The sequence below is a fragment of the Ursus americanus genome, chromosome 24 (genome assembly GCF_024610735.1).
Source record: "Ursus americanus isolate L20-20 chromosome 24, mUrsAme1.1.p, whole genome shotgun sequence".
NCBI classification, from domain to species: Eukaryota; Metazoa; Chordata; class Mammalia; order Carnivora; family Ursidae; genus Ursus; species Ursus americanus.
In genome coordinates this window covers 32,058,937-32,079,113 of record NC_142150.1, presented here as the reverse complement: position 1 = coordinate 32,079,113, position 20,177 = coordinate 32,058,937, and the positions used below count along the sequence as shown (strand labels likewise).

General features: G+C 41.2%; 1 protein-coding gene across 1 annotated transcript; it reads left to right on the top strand.

Annotated features, from left to right (window-relative positions):
- Positions 1–12,709: 12,709 nt before the first annotated feature.
- Positions 12,710–19,728, top strand: LOC123785146 (olfactory receptor 4C45-like). Its single transcript, XM_087855233.1, has 2 exons — positions 12,710–12,737; positions 18,794–19,728. The coding sequence occupies exon 2, from the start codon at positions 18,802–18,804 to the stop codon at positions 19,726–19,728; it is 927 nt and encodes a 308-aa protein (XP_087711359.1). The 5' UTR covers positions 12,710–12,737; positions 18,794–18,801.
- Positions 19,729–20,177: the final 449 nt, after the last annotated feature.

Here is a 20,177-nt window from a genome sequence, read left to right as displayed (position 1 = left end):
ATGGCATTCCATCATAGCAATTACTGACTTAATCCACTCACTATAGCTTCCTGATTCCAAGCCAATTTCAATTCTACCTCCTGCAACAGAGATCCCTCTAGTGTTCCTCTTTGGGGGAGCAAATCTTTCTCATCATCATGAGCCTCTATGAACATTATGTTGGCTAGAACCAGTCTGAGAAACAGTACAAGCAAGCACTGAAGATCCAAGAAATAACTAAACAATCTCCCAAGAGTCCTTGTTCACACAGACGAGCAAGCTTATCTCCAGTTGAACCACCAAGACCAGCATGAGATAAGTCTTGGCTTCAGGAGAGCTCAAGGAAGACATTTCCGACGAGTTGTTTATGTCCTCTGGTCAAATCACTTACATCAGGTCAAAACAATCAGTAAAAAACTGATTCTTACGGTCATTAGGGGAGTTTGGGACTTTAAAAAATACACCAAGAATCCCACTGGACTTATCCTAACCAAGGGTCAAAACCTTGCAAACCAGAAATAAAGAAGACTTTCCTGTTGAGTATTAAAATAAATCTTTCCTACAGAGTCCACCCTCTGACTCTTGATCAGCACTAAATCACTCAAAATTATTCCTTCTCCTAAATATTTTGCACCATTTATAGACAAGAAAGAAATAGACCACATCCAAAGTGCTAATATCTTCTATCATCAACTAAGAGATGGTTGTTGTTTAAAGAAGCATTTCAGTTAACCAAATATTCCACCACAAACTTAATCATAACCAAGCACAAGTTGGAGAATGATTTTACCTCCTCCCACAACTGAAATTAAAATTTTATGAAAAGTATCAATAGGTAGATTTAGTGTAACAATTAATTAATTATTAACTAATTGTAGTTCCTGCCCTAACCAATCAGATTTCATTGGATGAACATCATGGGAGATGTTGTCAATTTCCTAATACCTGTGATCATCAATATCGGTATTAAAGATATTGTTGAAATCAAGTTAATCCTACCAGTTACACTGGTATTAAACCAAGGAACAGTTGCATTATTTTTGATTGATTGGCTCCCTTTCTAGCAGCAGCTACTTCTTGCTATTGAATTAATTTTCACTCAGACCCTTCATTTGATATAACCCAGGGTTGCCCTCATTTTCCAGTCATCCCAGGACCCTGCTGCAGACTGCACTGCCAGTCCATTGACGATTGCCCAAACTTTAGAAAAGCCATACTGTATCACTAAGGTTATAAATCCAGTTCTTCTGTAATCACAAGAAACACCACTCTTAACACACTTAGGGGATTAATATTTTCCTCTTCAATTAATCAGCCTCTATGCAGCTATGTTCCAGACTGAGTGATGGCTCTCCACAACAGAGCTACCATCTACACACCACACTGCTTGTTAGGCACCCACCGTAAATTGAGCATAGGGAAGGACCCATTCAGCTGTGAGGTTAGGTAACTCCACAGGAGGATCTCATGTAGGGCTCCAAGGCAAGGCAGCCACCTGTTCGTGTGTGCAATGGGATCCCTCTCTCACAAATTCTGTACTTATATTTAAATTTAATAAAGAAATATTCTGTTCATTTCCCTCCTTGCTAGAATGGTGAAAGGTCAGAGACGCCCTAACTCCTTGCACTTAACTAATACCCATTTAAATTCTTGCCTGAAACCACACATGAAAATACTGATAAAGATCGACCCAGGAAGACCACATAAAAATAACCAGACACACATCACAGAAGCTGTTTGGCTCTGAGTTTCCAACACAGCTGGATCCAGATTCCCAAACACCAAAGGAGGCATCTCTGGGTTGAGCACAGGCTTACTAAGAAAAAGACTTAAAAGAGCTGACTTGAGATAACTTGCCTGCTACTCCAAGGCATCTTTCATTCACTGCTGATTGTATGGTGCTTGCAAATAATCAGCTTGCTGCTTTAACGAAGTTTGCTATTTTCAGGGCTTTAAATCAGTGTAGATCTCAGATCAAGTGGCTTTTAAAACATACCTCATCTGGTCACCAAAAAGTACTGGCAAATGTGTAGTAAGGTGGCTTGGAGAGAGATGTTCTCCCAGTGGTTATGTTTTCCCCCCTCGATTTCTTATGAAGCCTAACACTTTGGAAGCCAAGTAAAGAAATTTATTATCTGAGCTGGAATGCTCATAGATTCCACTCAAAGGAAGCTATGAGCCTAGGAAGCAAAACTAAACCCAGCCTATGAACTCAGAATTATTTAGGAAGTCTCTCTCAGCAATCATTTTCCAGTCACTAAGTGAACAAAAGATATCTTATACCTCAGATCAAAATGGATGAACTTGCAAAGCAGCCGCTGGAATGGGTCAGTGACGGCTACCCCCATGCCAACTGTGCTCTGAAATAAGACACCTGTTCTGGAAAGAATCTGATACTTCTTTCTCAAACACATTCAGACAGGTAGGTACAACATGTAATTTTTTTATTAATATTTTATTCTCAGGGTGATGCAAGGGCCTCTAATTTCAGGTCAGTTAGATTTAAATATGTGTATCTACTGACACAGATTTTTATGAAGAATGACTACATGTAGTCTATTAAAAAAAGCAGTCACTCAGGATATGATGAACCCAGAACAGAGATAAGAAAATAATATATCTTTTACTAACTTATTCCACTGATTATAAAGGTAATCTATTCTCTTTGTAGAAAATGGAGATAAAAAATAATTTTTAAGAAAATAAAATTTCCCCTTAACTCAAAATTCAAGTAAGCACTATTAAAAAAATTATTTATACTGTACTTTTTTTGAAGATACTTTTCTATGTATATATGTCTTTTTTGACAATTTAGATCATAATATATAAATTGTTTTATACCTTGTGGTTTCCACCCAATATTATATGGGAAGAATCTGAGAGGGAGTTAAGATGGCGGAGGAGTAGGGGACCCCTTTTTCAGCCGGTCCCCTGAGTCGAGCTGGATAGGTACCAGACCAGCCTAAATAACCACGGAATCAGCCTGAGATGCAGGATGATGCATCTGGATCTCTACAAATGAACATCTCCAGCGCTGAGTATTGAGGTACGAAGCGGGGAGCCATGAAACTGTGCACAGATATCGGAAGATAAACGGAAGGGGGAGGGAGCCGCCGCGTTTGGGCGCCGGGAAGCGCCCTGCACGGGGGAGCGGGCGGACACACAGAGGGCACCCGCGAGAGAGCGGACTGAGACCGGTGAGCCGTGAACGCGCGCGCCACCAGGCATCTCCCGGAACACCGGAATCCCGGTGTGCTCACGGGATCCAGACTGAGACCGGGAGCTCCCGGAGCGCGCGCGGGGCGGCTGGCGGCTGGCGGGCCACCTGCACGGGGGAGCGGGCGGACTCGCGGTCGGCACCCGCGAAACAGCAGACTGAGACCCTGAACCGGGTGCGCGCGCCACCAGGCTTCTCACGGAACTCCGGAATCGAGGTGTGCTCACCGGGCATAGACTGAGACCGGGAGACCCGGGAGCGCGCGGGGCGGCCGGTGGCTGGCGGCATTAGAAACACAAAGGACAGAGACGCGCCGGCCCTGGAAGTGAGGGCAGGGACGCCGGGTGTGGGGCGCACATCCCGGGACGCTGCAGGGTTGAGCAGCACCAACAGTAACAGAGTTAAAGTGGCCAGAACATCAGTGGAGAACGGGCCGCAATCCCTCTGTTCTGCGACAATGCAGCCTCTGCTGCTCTGACTCTCAGAAGAGGCATAGCCGGCCGCCAGGGAAAGCCGCCAGAGAACAAAAGCCTGGAAATACCGGCTCACAGCGAGTCCATCCCCATCCTCCCTCGCAGGGGACACCGAGACTCTACCCAAACAGGGTTGCCTGAGTATCGGCGCGGCAGGCCCCTCCCCCAGAAGGCAGGCTGAAAAATCAAGAAGCCCACAACCCGGGTGCCTGGGTGGCGCCGTCATTGAGCTCCTGCCTTCGGCTTAGGGCGTGATCCCGGCGTTCGGGAAAGGAGTCCCTCATCGGGCTCCTCCGCTGGGAGCCTGCTTCTTCCTCTCTCACTCCCCTGCTTCTGTTTCGTTCTTGCTGACTGTCTGTCTCCCTCTCTCAGATAAGTAAATAAATAAAATCTTTAAAGAAGAAGCCCACATCTCTAAGATCCCTATAAAACAAGGGGCACGGCCTGGGACCCAGTTAATAATTTTGGGCTCTGGAAACCCCGCAACCTCTCTTCATCAGAATGACAAGAAGGAGAAGCACCCCCCAGCAAAGAAAAGACAGTGAGTCTGTGGCCTCTGCCACAGAAGTAACGGATATGGATGTAACCAAATTATCAGAAATGGAATTCAGAGTAACAATGGTCAAGATAATGAGTAGACTTGAAAAAAGTATTCAGGAAAATATTACTGAGAATATACAATCCCTAAGGGCGGAAATAAGAGCGAATTTGACAGAAATTAAAAATTCTATGAGCCAAATGCAGGCAAAACTAGAGGCTCTGACGGCCAGGGTCACGGAAGCGGAGGAAAGGGTTAGTGAATTGGAGGATGGGTTAATAGAGGAAAAAATAAAAATAGAAGATGGTCTTAAAAAAATCCACGCCCACGAATGTTGGCTACGGGAGATTACTGACTCAACGAAACGATCCAATGTTAGAATCATCGGCATCCCCGAGGGGGTGGAGAAAAACAGAGGTCTAGAAGAGATATTTGAACAAATTGTAGCTGAAAACTTCCCTAATCTAGCAAGGGAAACAAACATTCGTGTCCAAGAGGCAGAGAGGACCCCTCCCAAGCTCAACCATGACAGACCTACGCCACGTCACGTCATAGTGCATTTCGCAAATATGAGATCCAAGGAAACAGTATTGAAAGCGGCCAGGGCAAAGAAATTTCTCACGTACCAAGGCAAAAGCATCAGAATTACATCAGACCTGTCTACACAGACCTGGAATGAGAGAAAGGGTTGGGGGAGCATTTTTAAAGCTCTTTCAGAGAAAAACATGCAGCCAAGGATCCTTTATCCAGCAAGGCTGTCATTCAGAATTGATGGAGAAATAAAGACATTTCAGAATCGACAGTCACTAGCCAATTTCGTAACCACGAAACCAGCCCTACAGGAGGTATTACGGGGGGTTCTATAAAAGTAAAAAGGCCCCAAGAGTGATACAAAACAGAAAGTCACAGCCAATACAAACAAAGACTTTACTGACAACATGGCAGAATTAAAAGCATATCTCTCAGTACTCAGCCTGAACATTAATGGTTTAAATTCTGGTTTCAAACGCCACAGGGTTGCAGATTGGATAAAAAGAAATGACCCATCCATTTGCTGTCTACAAGAGACTCATTTCGAACCCAAAGATGCATTCAGACTGAGAGTAAGGGGATGGAGTACCATCTTTCACGCAAATGGACCTCAAAAGAAAGCTGGGGTAGCAATTCTCATATCAGATAAATTGGATTTTAAACTACAGACTATAGTTAGAGATGCAGAAGGGCACTATATTATTCTTAAAGGAAGTATTCAACAAGTGGATATGACAATTATAAATATATATGCCCCCAACAGGGGAGCAGCCAGATACACAAGCCAACTCTTGACCAGAATAAAGAGACATATAGATAAAAATACATTAATAGTAGGGGACCTCAACACTCCACTCTCAGAAATAGACAGAACACCCTGGCAAAAACTAAGCAAAGAATCAAAGGCTTTGAATGCCATACTCGACGAGTTGGACCTCTTAGATATATATAGAACACTACACCCCAGAACCAAAGAATACTCATTCTATTCTAATGCCCATGGAACATTTTCAAGAATAGACCATGTTCTGGGACACAAAACAGGTCTCAGCCGATACCAAAAGATTGAAATTATCCCCTGCATATTCTCAGACCACAACGCTCTGAAATTGGAACTCAACCACAAGGAAAAATTTGGAAGAAACTCAAACACTTGGAGACTAAGAACCATCCTGCTCAGGAATGACTCGATAAACCAGGAAATCAAAAATCAAATTAAACAATTGATGGAGACCAATGAGAATGAAAATACAACAGTCCAAAACCTATGGGATACTGCAAAGGCAGTCCTAAGGGGGAAATACATAGCCATCCAAGCCTCACTCAAAAGAATAGAAAAATCTAAAATGCAGTTTTTATATTCTCACCTCAAGAAGCTGGAACAGCAACAGAGGGACAGGCCTAATCCACGCACAAGGAAGCAGTTGACCAAAATTAAAGCTGAAATCAATCAAGCAGAAACCAGAAGTACAGTAGAGCAGATCAACAGGACTAGAAGCTGGTTCTTGGAGAGAATCAATAAAATTGACAGACCACTTGCAAGACTTATCCAAAAGAAAAGAGAAAGGACCCAGATTATTAAAATTATGAATGAAAAAGGAGAGGTCACGACGAACACCATTGAAATTGGAAGGATTATTAGAAATTTTTATCAACAGCTATATGCCAATAAACTAAGCAATCTGGAAGAGATGGAATCCTTCCTGGAAACCTATAAACTACCAAGATTGAAAAAGGAAGAAATTGATTTCTTAAACAGGCCAATTAATTATGAAGAAATTGAGTCAGTGATAAACAACCTTCCAAATAACAAAACTCCAGGCCCGGACGGTTTTCCTGGGGAATTCTACCAAACATTCAAAGAAGAAATAATACCTATTCTCCTAAAGCTATTTCAAAAAATAGAAACAGAAGGAAAGCTACCAAACTCATTCTATGAGGCCAATATTACCTTGATCCCCAAACCAGGCAAAGACCCCCTCAAAAAGGAGAATTACAGACCGATTTCCCTAATGAATATGGACGCCAAAATCCTCAACAAGATACTTGCTAATAGAATCCAACAGTTCATTAAAAGGATTATCCACCACGATCAAGTGGGATTCATACCTGGGATGCAAGCGTGGTTCAATATTCGCAAATCAATCAGCGTGATACATCATATCAACAAGAAAAGACTCAGGAACCATATGATCCTCTCAATCGATGCCGAAAAAGCATTTGACAAAATACAGCATCCTTTCCTGATTAAAACCCTTCAGAGTGTAGGAATAGAAGGTACATTTCTCAATCTCATAAAAGCCATCTATGAAAAGCCTACTGCAAATATTATTCTCAATGGGGAAAAGCTGGAAGCCTTTCCCTTAAGATCAGGAACACGACAAGGATGCCCACTCTCGCCACTATTATTCAACATAGTACTAGAAGTCCTTGCAACAGCAATCAGACAACAAAAAGGGATCAAAGGTATTCAAATCGGCAAAGAAGAAGTCAAAATGTCTCTCTTCGCAGACGACATGATACTCTATATGGAAAACCCAAAAGAAGCCACTCCCAAACTATTAGAAGTTATAGAGCAATTCAGTAACGTGGCGGGATACAAAATCAATGCTCAGAAATCAGTTGCATTTCTGTACACGAATAACGAGAACGAAGAAAGAGAAATCAGGGAATCCATCCCATCTACAATAGCACCAAAAACCATACGTTACCTTGGAATTAACTTAACCAGAGACGTAAAGGACCTTTATTCTAGAAACTATAAATCACTCTTAAAAGACATTGAGGAAGACATAAAAAGATGGAAAGATATTCCATGCTCATGGATCGGAAGAATTAACGTAGTTAAAATGTCCATGCTACCCAGAGCAATCTACACTTTCAATGCTATCCCGATCAAAATACCGAGAACGTTTTTCAAAGAACTGGAACAAATAGTCCTTAAATTTGTATGGAACCAGAAAAGACCCCGAATCTCCAAGGAACTGTTGAAAAGGAAAAACAAAGCTGGGAGCATCACAATGCCGGATTTCGAGCTGTACTACAAAGCTGTGATCACAAAGACAGCATGGTACTGGCACAAAAACAGACACATAGACCAATGGAACAGAATAGAGAGCCCAGAAATGGACCCTCAGCTCTTTGGGCAACTAATATTTGATAAAGCAGGAAAAAACATCCGGTGGGAAAAAGACAGTCTCTTCAATAAATGGTGCTGGGAAAATTGGAAAGCTACATGCAAGAGAATGAAACTTGACCACTATCTCACACCATACACAAAAATAAACTCCAAATGGATGAAAGACCTCGATGTGAGACAGGAATCCATCAAAATTCTAGAGGAGAACATAGGCAGCAACCTCTACGACGTCAGCCAAAGCAACCTTTTTCATGACACATCCCCAAAGGCAAGAGAAACAAAAGATAAAATGAATTTATGGGACTTCATCAAGATTAAAAGTTTCTGCACATCCAAGGAAACAGTCAGAAAAACTAAGAGGCAGCCCACGGAATGGGAGAATATATTTGCAAATGACACTACAGATAAAGGACTGGTATCCAAGATCTACAAAGAACTTCTCAAACTCAATACACGAGAAACAAATAAACAAATCAAAAAATGGGCAGAAGATATGAACAGACACTTTTCCAATGAAGACATACAAATGGCTAACAGACACATGAAAAAATGTTCAAAATCATTAGCCATCAAGGAAATTCAAATCAAAACCACACTGAGATACCACCTTACGCCAGTTAGAATGGCAAAAATAGACAAGGCAAGAAACAACAATTGTTGGAGAGGATGTGGAGAAAGGGGATCCCTCCTACATTGTTGGTGGGAATGCAAGTTGGTACAGCCACTCTGGAAAACCGTGTGGAGGTCCCTTAAAAAGTTAAAAATTGAGCTACCCTATGATCTAGCCATTGCACTACTGGGTGTTTACCCCAAAGATACAGACGTAGTGAAGAGAAGGGCCATATGCACCCCAATGTTCATAGCAGCAATGTCCACAATAGCTAAATCGTGGAAGGAGCCGAGATGCCCTGCAACAGATGACTGGATTAAGAAGTTGTGGTCCATATATACAATGGAATATTACTCAGCAATCAGAAAGAATGAGTTCTCAACATTTGCTACAACATGGACGGCACTGGAGGAGATAATGCTAAGTGAAATAAGTCAAGCAGAGACAGACAACTATCATATGATTTCTCTCATCTATGGAACATAAGAACTAGAATGATCAGTAGGGGAAGAAAGGGATAAAGAAAGGGGGGGTAATCAGAAGGGGGAATGAAACATGAGAGACTATGGACTATGAGAAACAAACTGAGGGCTACAGAGGGGAGGGGGGTGGGGGAATGGGATAGACCGGTGATGGGTAGTAAGGAGGGCACATATTGCATGGTGCACTGGGTGTTATACACAACTAATGAATCATCGAGCCTTACATCGAAAACCGGGGATGTACTGTATGGTGACTAACATAATATAATAAAAAATCATTATTAATAAAAAAAAAAAAGAAAGAAACTCGCAGGACACGGCTGACTTCACAGACCGGGGCGGAAGACCAACACGTAATACCGAATAAGCAGCATGCGGTGATGTCAGGTCTAAAGCGAGGAGTGCGCACCTGGAGCTGTGAGAGGAAGTGGCTCGGAGGAGACGGCTGGGTTATCAGAAAGGCATGGAAAGGAGCACTCTACAAGTAATAAGTATACTTCTGACTCAGATACAAGGTCAGAGGAAATAGGCATCCGATAGAAACACGTGCGACACACCGTGAAAGGGCCCCTGGGACTCTTCTGAGCAAAACCTGAGCTTGAGGGCAGCCTAGAATGTCTTCTCATCCCATTGATAACTCACAGACCAACAAGCCAATCGGACCTGGAGAAACTTCAAGGAGGTCACAGACGGGTAGTAGCAAAAGTAGGACTGACACCCAGAGCTCCACACGACAAGACGGTGCTTCTTCCCCAAGCCCACCCTGGTCCTCTGGGTCTCTGAAGGCGCTGGCCACGCGCAGCCATGCCACCTTGCCCTCTAAGGCAGTGGACTGAGGAACCACCTCACCAGGTGGCTTGGATCGTGGACAAAGGGTTCCTACCACGGCCAAGCAGACTTTTCATTCTCGTTGTCTTGGGGAGGCATGTTTGCTTTTAAGCACTCCCAAATGAAAAGCCATCCCCAGCCTTCCTACGGCCGTGTATGAGAAGATGTGGACCCGAATTCAGATTAGTGTCTGAATGAACATTCTAAGAACCTCCTTCTTCCATAGTGGGGAAACTGAGGCGCACTCATACCACAGGTCAGAGAGCACCTGGAAGAAAGATCTAGCACATCTTACTAAATGCCCCCAGCTTGGTGGCCCACGAGCTCATTCTCAAAGTCCACATTTTCTGTCCCCTCACGAGTGATAGGCCATCAGAGGGAAAGCGTGCTGCCAAAAGGAGACATTAATTAACCATATATTGCACAGACAGATTCTAAGAAATTTAGAAATAAAGAAAAAGAAACCATTTCAAAGTCTTCTCTCAAACTTCTCAAAGGTCCTTCCTGGCCCCTATCCTCTGCCTTGTCCCCCAAGGCCTTTGAGTTGCTCTCTCATTCAACCACCCCAGCTCCCACCATTCTATCAGTATCCACAGCAAAGGTGGGAGAGGACTGCCAATTTCTTGTGAATCCTGAAGATTTCCTTTATGAGTCATGGAAAACTGAAATAACTTGGGGGGGGGATGACTTGAGAAAGAAACACAGTTTTAAATCAGTTCCCACTAATTTGTTCCTCTGTGTGGTAGAACTCCTGAGCACAGGAAAAATTAAGTTTCTAGAGCTGACGCAAAAACGGGAGTTTTTGTTAGGTTGTGTCAATTGTCACCGTGGCATTTCTTATTAGGATTTTTCTTACTGTCATTTTTTTGTTAAATTAATTATAGTTTGATCAGTGTAGGAGCTATTTTGAATCCATGGGACTTTCCTCACCAGATTGTTTTGGCATTTTAAAGTCACTCACATTCAGGGCCTAAACAATATGGCAAGTATCTCCTTTTTTTCTCTCCTTTATACTCAAATTCTAAACAAAAGAACCATCTGTTCTCTCTTTAAAAACATCAGTCCTTGTTTTCATTTTTCCATTAATAATAATGCCTCAAACCTATATCATGTCTTTCTGCAACTTGCCTATTAAAGCACTTTGTCGATACTGTCTCATTCATCGTCAACATCACCCCCTATAAACTGGGGAGAAAGGGGAAACGTTTACCAATTCTCCGTTAAACAAGTGATTTTCGGATATTTGATGAATCGTGAACAGACGATGGCATGTTAGCCTCAGAAGGGACCTTGGGGACATCATCTAATCCAGTTCTGGCCCTTTGATATGTAAAAGGGAGACCCAAAAGAAGAAGTCACTGCACCTCTATTTGTGTCCTTAGCTCCCTACCCCCGACAGAAAGCAGTGAAGGTAAGAACCGTGTCTTACCCATTTTTGTATCTCTGGTACCTGATGTGTAAAAAGTGCTCATTTAAATATTTGTTGAGTAAATGAGAATGTTTGTGAATAGTTCCACAGGTGGCTGGGGCAGAGCTGGGGTCAGAGTTCAGCAATCCCATCCTCTCATTAAGTTTGTTAGTCTTAATAATAGCACATAGATCCGAATGCAACAAGAATCGAGTAAAGACTCTGCCAACTCGGGGTTGGGGGAGGGGCGGAACAAGAACCAGGCCTGTGTCTACAAGTTGGACAAATCCAGTAGGAATCACCAAAGTGTGGCCAGCGGCGACGCTGAAACTTAACCCATGTTGGGGATGACTGTCTACCAGCCCGGCACTCTGTATGTGCTCCATGTATTTAGGGATTTGGTGGAGCTATTTCTTCAATCTTACCCAACTGGACGAAATGAGGCGTCTTAATGCCAGAGTACAGCATGTCTCCATACACCCAGGAGCCCAATAAGAGCATCCTCTACCCTGCGATTTGCCCTCATCACTCACTGTAATTCGAGAGCACCCAGAGTCTCGGGATCATGAAATCCAGCAGCCCAGAGTTTTCCAATGAGCAGAGAGGTCACTGAAATAAAAGCTTTTTTCCATGTGCCTAGCTGGAAATCAGCAACTCATTTGGCATGTTTGTCTTATTTTCAGAATGCCCTCTTCCCCACTGCTACTCCTCGAAGCTAAAGTAAAAATAAATTATTTCTTGGGGCGCCTGGGTGGCACAGCGGTTGAGCGTCTGCCTTCGGCTCAGGGCGTGATCCCGGCATTATGGGATCGAGCCCCACATCAGGCTCCTCTGCTGTGAGCCTGCTTCTTCCTCTCCCACTCCCTCTGCTTGTGTTCCCTCTCTCGCTGGCTGTCTCTATCTCTGTCGAATAAATAAAAATAAAATCTTTAAAGAAAAATAAAAAAAAAAAAGGAAGAATCTTTCTACACTATGATCTCTTCTTGTAATTAACTTCAATGTCCACCTGATATTTCATAACTATAATTCACTTAATTATTCATCTTTATGCAGGTATTTGGATAATCATTATAAAAAATTAGGAAATACAATCTGTATGCATAATCCTTGTGCATTATTTTTATCTAGAATAGATTCCCAAGCCTAAGGAGTACTGGACATGACCATCTATAAAGCCCTTATGCAAGGAGACAAACTTCTTTCCAGAAGATTTCCAGAAGATTCCACACAACCACCAGCACTGGGTAACATAACTGTCATAAATCATTGCCAATGTGCTAGATAAAAGCATTCAAATGTGTTTAAATGGTACTTCTTTGATGACTTGTGAAATACAGGAATATTCTAGATGTCTGTTGATTTATCCTTGGAGTTATCTTTTTATTAGTTTTCCCCTTAATTTCAAAGTGGTTTAAGTAGGACCTTTTTTAAAACCACATCCATAATAATAGTTACTTGTCATACTTGTTCTGAGAATTTTTCCAGTGTGTTCCAGGTCTTTATGTTAGTTTTGTCCTGTTTCCCATACTGCCGCATTTTGCCTAACATGCTCTTCCTCATCCTGAGACTACATACACATTTATTTTTCTGTTCTTGAACAAATCTATATTTTACTTGAAGATTTTAATACACTCTATTCTTTTTCTCTTTTCAGTCTCTTTTGTTGTTGTTGGGGTTTTTTATTTTTGTTTTTTGGTGTGTTGTTTTTTTTTGGGGGGGGTATTGGCATGAAGACTTATTCTATTTGAAAAACACCTATCCAGTAGAAAAAAAATATGGTGGAGGAGTAGGGTACCCTATATCAAATAGTCCCCTGAATTAAGCTGGATTTCTGCCAAACCATTCCAAACACCCATGAATTCAGCGTAAGATATAAGAAGATATATCTGGATCTCTACAAACAGACTACCTCCAGTTTTTGGTCTCGAGGTATGAAGCAGGGAGCTGTGATTCTGTGGGCAGATATCAGAAGATAAACAGGAGGGGGAGGGAGCCTCCATAAACTTGTGCCAGGAAGGTGAGATAACACCAGAGTGCAAAAGCCTCTTACTGGGGACAGAGCACAGACTTGCAGACCGGTATCAGTGGGAAAAGGATTTTAGGGCAGCCCCCAGACAGGAAACTGGAGCCACACAAAGAGTCCAGGGCCTGATGGATTCCCAGGAGATTTCTACCAAACATTTAAAGAAGAATTAATAGCTAGTCTCCTGAAGCTGTTTCAAAAAATAGAAACAAAAGGAAACCTCACGAACTCACTCTATGAGGCCAGCATTACCTTGATCCCAAAACCAAAGACCCCATCAAAAAGAAGAATTATAGACCAATATCCCTGATGAATATGGATGCCAAAATTCTCAACAAGATTCTAGCCAATAGGATCCAACCGTACATTAAAAGGATTATACATCACGACCAGGTGGGATTTATTCCTGGAATGCAAAAGTGGTTCAACATTCTCAAATAAATCAATCTGATGGAACACATTAATAAGAGACAAAAACTATATGATCCTCTCAACTGGTGCACAAAAAGCATCTGACAAAATACAGCATCCTTTCCTAATGATTAAAACTCTTAAGAGTGTAGGGTCAGAGGGAACATTCCTCAGTTTCATAAAAACCAACCTACAAAAAGCCCACAGCAAATATCAGTCTCAGTTGGGAAAAGCTGAGAGCCTTTTCCTTAAGATCAGGAACATGACAAGGAAGCCCACTCTCACCACTATTGTTCAACATAGTACCAGAAGTCCTAGCATCAGCAATCAGACAACAAAAAGAAATAAAAGGTATTCATATTAGCAGAGAAGAAGTCAAACTCTCTCTCTTCACAGATGACATGATACATTATATGGAAAACCCAAAAGACTCCACCCCCAAATTACTAGAACTTATACAGCAATTCAGGATTGTGGCAGGATACAAAATCGATGCACAGAAATCAGTTGTTTCCTACGCACGAACAATTTAACTGTAGAAAGACAAATTAGGGAATCAATTCCATTTACAATAGCACCAAAAACCATAAGATACTTAGGAATAAACCTAACCAAAGAGGTAAAGGATCTATACTCTAGAAACTACAAAACACTTATGAAAGAAATTGAAGAAGACACAAAAAGATGGAAAAACATTCCATACTCATGGATCAGAATGATAAACATTTTTAAAATATCTATGCTACCCAGAGCAATCTATACTCTTAACACCCTCTGGATCAAAATACCAATGCCATTTTTCAAAGTGCTGGAATAAACAATCCTAAAATTTGTATGGAACCAGAAAAGACCCCAAATCACCAAGGAAATGATGAAAAAGAAAAACAAAGTTGGGGGCATTACGTCACCTGATGAAAGCTATATTACAAAGCTGTGATCACCAAAACAGCATGGTATTGGCACAAAAACAGACACATAGATCAATGGAACAGAATAGAGAGCCCAGAAATGGACCCTTGATTCTATAGTCAACTAATCTTCAACAAAGCTGGAAAAAATATCCAATGTAAAAAAGACAGTCTCTTCAATAAATGGAAGTGGGGAAATTGGACAGCTATATACAGAAGAATGAAACTCAACCATTCTCTAACACTATACACAAACATAAACCTAAAATGGATAAAAGACCTCAATGTGAGACAGGAATCCATCAAAATCTTAGAAGGGAACGTAGGCAGGAACCTCCTTGATCTCTGATGCAGCAACTTCTTGCTAGACATGTCTCCAGAGGCAAGGGGGAAAAAAGCAAAAATGAACTTTTGGGACTTCATCCACATAAAAAGCTTCTGCACAGCAAAAGAAACAGTCAATAAAACAAAGAGGCAACCCATGGAATGGGAGAAGATATTTGAAAATGACACTACAGATAAAGGGCTGGTATCCAAGATCTATAAAGAACTTTGCAAACTCAACACCCAAAAACCAAATAATCAAGTCAAAAAATGGGCAGAAGACAGGAACAGACACTTTTCCAAAGAAGACATGCAAATGGCTAACAGACACATGAAAAAATGTTCAACATCATTAGCCATCAGGGAAATTCAAAACAAAACCACATTGAGATACCACCTTATACCAGTTAGAATGGCAAAAATTGACAGGGCAAGAAACAACAAATGTTGGAGAGGATGTGGAGAAAGGGGAACCCTCTCACACTGTTGGTTGGAATGCAAGTTGATACAGTCACTTTAGAGAACAGTATGGAGGTTCCTCAAAAGTTAAAAATAGAGCTACCCTATGGCCCAGCAATTGCACTGCTGGGTATTTACCCCGAAGATACAGATGTAGTGAAAAGAAGGGCCATATGCACTCCAATGTTCATAGCAGCAATGCCCAAAATAGCCAAACTGTGGAAGGAACTGAGATGTCCTTCAATAGACGAATGAATAAAGAAGATGTGGTCCATATATACAATGGAATATTACTCAGCCATCAGAAAGGATGAATACCCACCATTTGCATTGACATGGATGGAACTGGAGGGGATTATGCTAAGTGAAATAAGTCAAGCAGAGAAAGACAATTATCATATGGTTTACTTATATGTGGAACATAAGGAATAGCATGGAGGACATTAGGAGAAGGAAGGGAAAAATGAAGGGGGGGGATTAGAGGGTGAGACAAACCATGAGAGACTATGGACTCTGGGAAACAAATTGAGGGTTTTAGAGGGGAGGGTGGTGGGGAGGTGGGTTACCCGGTGACGGATATTAAGGAAGGCATATAGTGCACGGAGCACTGGGTGTTATACGCAAACAATGAATCATGGAACACTACATCAAAAACTAATGATGTACTGTATGGTGAATAACATAATAAAAAAAATTTTTTTTAAAGGTGACTCATAAATTAACCACTCTTTGGTAGCTGAGAATTTTGCAATCTGAGTCTCCTTTCTCAGCCACTAATAAAAAAGTCAGTCTCCCAGACTAACATGGCACATGACCTTGAAAACTGGCATTTCCATTCTCAGAAAAACTGTATACTTAGAACAGTCACATTTTCAGAAAGAAATCCATTTTCTGAACACTGACCTATGCCTCAAATCACCAGCTATCCAATGCCAGGCTCAACAATGTCAAAATTAACAACAAAGCCCTATCAGAAAGCTTTCCAATTTTTCTTACCAACATATCATCCCAAACTATACCCACAGACACGTTTTACCAAAGTGCAACAGCATTTCTAAAACTACCTCTAATGATCCTTGTGGGGGCCAAGTAGGAGCAAATGAAAGACGGTGGCTGACGCTTCCAGAAAAGATTCCAACAGGACCAATTACTAATCCTCTGAGGCCTTAAGAGGTCAATGCATTACCAAAGTGCAGGCACTTCGTGAAAGTCTATTTAAATAGTTCTCTAGAGTCTATAAAGAAAGAAGTACAGGACATTTAACTAAATGACAGAGGCATATACCAACAAGCTTAAGACTCATATGGGAGACACTGCTCCCAGAAAAAGGTGGTTAAAAGGAGGAATAAAAAAGAATTCTCTCCACACTGCTGATGAACTTGTTGGAAAACATAAATTTGGCAGGACTTGAAGTATATATATATAATCTCCAATCAAGTGGATCCGATGCACTTCTACTTTTTATAGTTCCATATACTAGCTTTTTCTGACTTGAAGGTTTTTTTTTTCCCCATTTTTACTACAGATTAAATACAGGTCTGAGATCTGAGAAATATATATGTATTTTGAAACGTGTCTATACTTTCATAGGAGGCCAAGAAAGTGAGAAGAAATTAAATCCTAGAGAAATGAAGTATCCTAATTGAAACAGCTCATTTCTGGGTAAGTTCAGACTGATAATGGGATCCAAAATAAGCAAAAATGACCGATTCTGGGGGAGTTGTCTGAGAGAGAATTGCAGTGTCCCAATTGTCAGTTGACAGAGGATATTTGCTGTTGTGGGGCAATGCCCGCAGCTGAAGAAAACAATGACTGGGTACAATCTGAAAACCGTGGAATCCACAATCAACTAGATCCAGGTCAGTAATAACTAAATCTTTTTCCCCAAATTTTAAACAGATTAACTTAATTTACCCAAATTATTTCACCAAATACTTTTTATAGCTAGATGCTGTGAACTGAAGGTGATCTGTTTCTCTAAAGATGAATTTGAATATGATGACATGAACATATCAGTAGAAAATGTGGCCTGTAATCCTACTTCACACAATGCTGTTGAGAACTAAGGTTACTTTTATAACATTAAGGTAACATGTATGTAGAAGTAGATTGCTTCAATAGGCTTTTATATCTGATTATTTGAAACTGTTTCCCTCTTCATGACTTCCATACCGCCACACGGAGGTTGGAATTTGTGCATTAAATCTATTAAGGACGATGAAGCACGTAGTTCCACCCATAGCAGCCGTGGACAGAGAAACCACTAAAGAGACTGAGCTTCTGGGAAACAAAAGATACTTTCCTAACCTTTACTGAAGCTGAAAGGTCATGATGCTGAATTCTGTGTCCAGAAACTTTTGAGGAAAAGTATGTCATTGTTTTATTGGCAGGGATAGGGAAAGGAGAAAGTGAGGGGGAGAAGGAATAAAATAGCCTATGATCATTTGTAACATGTGCTCACTACTGGAAATCCATGTACAGATCATCCAATCAAAGAATACATTCTGGTATATATTCATTATTCCACCAATTAGCAATGAAAACTGTATGTTCATCCTAATTGCCTACACTTATGTCAAAAGAAAAACTAGTATCATCTTAGATAACATTTCTGTCTCACAATAGGAAATTCAGGGAAACTGCATGATTCATTTAATTCCATTTGTAAACTGTGACTAGGTTTCTAAAGCTATTCCAGAACATTATTCTTTATGTGATGAAAGACCAATTGCACAGAAAATTCATTGAAGAAACACTGAGGACTTTTCAGGAACTGTGTACCACTGACATACCTGCCACAAAGATATGAGAAGAGTGAATATGTACTAGTGATGTTGAGTCAGACACAACATCCAAGGCTGTTGAGTGAATGTGGCTCAAAGAGCTGTTATAAAGACAGTTCCTTGGCATTCTGAAGGGGAAACACTGCATCTACAATTCTGTCTCTCTGTGTGTCTCTGCGTTCATTTGACAGAAAGGAATCCCAGCTCAAAGAACACTGCTGGTAAAGATATAGTATGGATGGCACTTTCCTATGTGATATACACCTCACATTTGAAAGAATATTGTGTTCCTATACATATAAAAATTCATGCCAATGGGCAAATATAACTTCAAAATAGTTGTTGCTGATGAAATCTGTCCCAGAAAATGGTGAATGAAAGCCATCTGTAAGGTTTTAGAGCCAGAGTTTGGAAATCAATTATAAGTCAACAGTCATAGTAACACGTTGCTTTTATTCTGGTGTTTCAGATATGAGTAAGATAATTTCACCTCTTTCTATTCCTTTTTATAACTAGCTCCAAAGTGGTTGAGGTGAGTAGAAGGTGTGGTTCCATCAATCCCAGAGGCCAGGACTAAAGACGTTATGAGGATTTTACTGTGGAATTAAAAATACTACTCAGAATCTCTGTGATCTTTCCAGATGGACCATCTGACTTTTCCTGATGAAACATAACCCAAGTTGAATCTATGGAAAGGGTGAGCAATGTCACAGAATTCATTCTGCTGGGCCTGACCCAGAATCCAGAACTGCAGAAAGTCTTATCTGCTCTGCTTTTAATCACCTACTTGATCACACTGGCAGGTAACCTGCTCATCTCAGTCACCATCTTCATCAGCCCAGCCCTGGGTTCTCCCATGTACTTTTTTCTATCCTACTTGTCCATTTTAGATGCTTTCTACTCTTCTTCCATTGTACCCAAAATAATCATTGACTTTATCTCTGACAAGAACACCATATCCTTCAATGGCTGTATGACTCAACTCTTTGCTGAACATTTCTTTGGTGGAGCTGAGATCATCTTATTAATTGCCATGGCCTATGACCGCTATGTAGCCATCTGTAAGCCTTTGCATTACATGACCATCATGAACCGATCTGTCTGTGCTTTCTTGCTGGGAATGGCTGGAATGTTAGGCTTTCTTCATGGAGGGATCCAAGCTTTTTTCATGGCGCAGTTACCATTCTGTGGCCGCAATGTCATTGACCATTTTGCATGTGATTTAATACCTCTCCTGGAACTAGCCTGTACAGACATTCACACTTTGGGGCCCCTGATTGCTGCCAACAGCGGATCACTATGTTTCCTCATTTTTTCTATGCTAGTTGCTTCTTACATTGTCATCCTGTGTTCTCTGAGGACCCGTAGCTCTGAAGGGCGTCGCAAAGCCCTGTCTACCTGTGCTTCTCATGTCACTGTTGTCATCTTATTCTTTGTACCTTGTTCATTCCTGTACCTGAGACCCATTACCTCCTTCCCCGCTGACAAAGCTGTGGCTGTGTCTTATACCATAGTAACTCCCATGTTGAACCCTTTAATCTACACACTCAGAAGTGCAGAAGTGAAAAATGCCATGAAGAAACTCTGGGGCCAAGTAATGAAAACTGGTGATTAATGAATCTTGTGATTAGAGTATTTACATAAAAATGTCTAGTGATAATTTATAAAGATTTATTTCCCTTCTTATTTGGTTAAACTTGGGATAGTCAATTATCCTCTCTGAATCAGTTTTCTTCAGGACCACATATATTGTGGGTAGGGTCAACGTACCCCTAAAGGTACAGTAGGCATGGTGCCTAGAGCACGGAATAATTTTAGGAGCCCCTGAAATGGATTAATATTTTTAAAATAAGAAGAAAAAGAGAATATAATCCAAATCCAACTTGGAGTATAGTCATTGTTATAAAGTTCATTCATAAAATATATTCATTCATATATTTTATGGACAAGGACTCGTGAAGACAAAGGAGCAACAGGCCACAAAAGTCATGATGTTGCCTTGAATGTGTGTGTGAAACAGTTCAGCAGCAATATTTTCAACATTCTTTATACCCGGTGCTACAG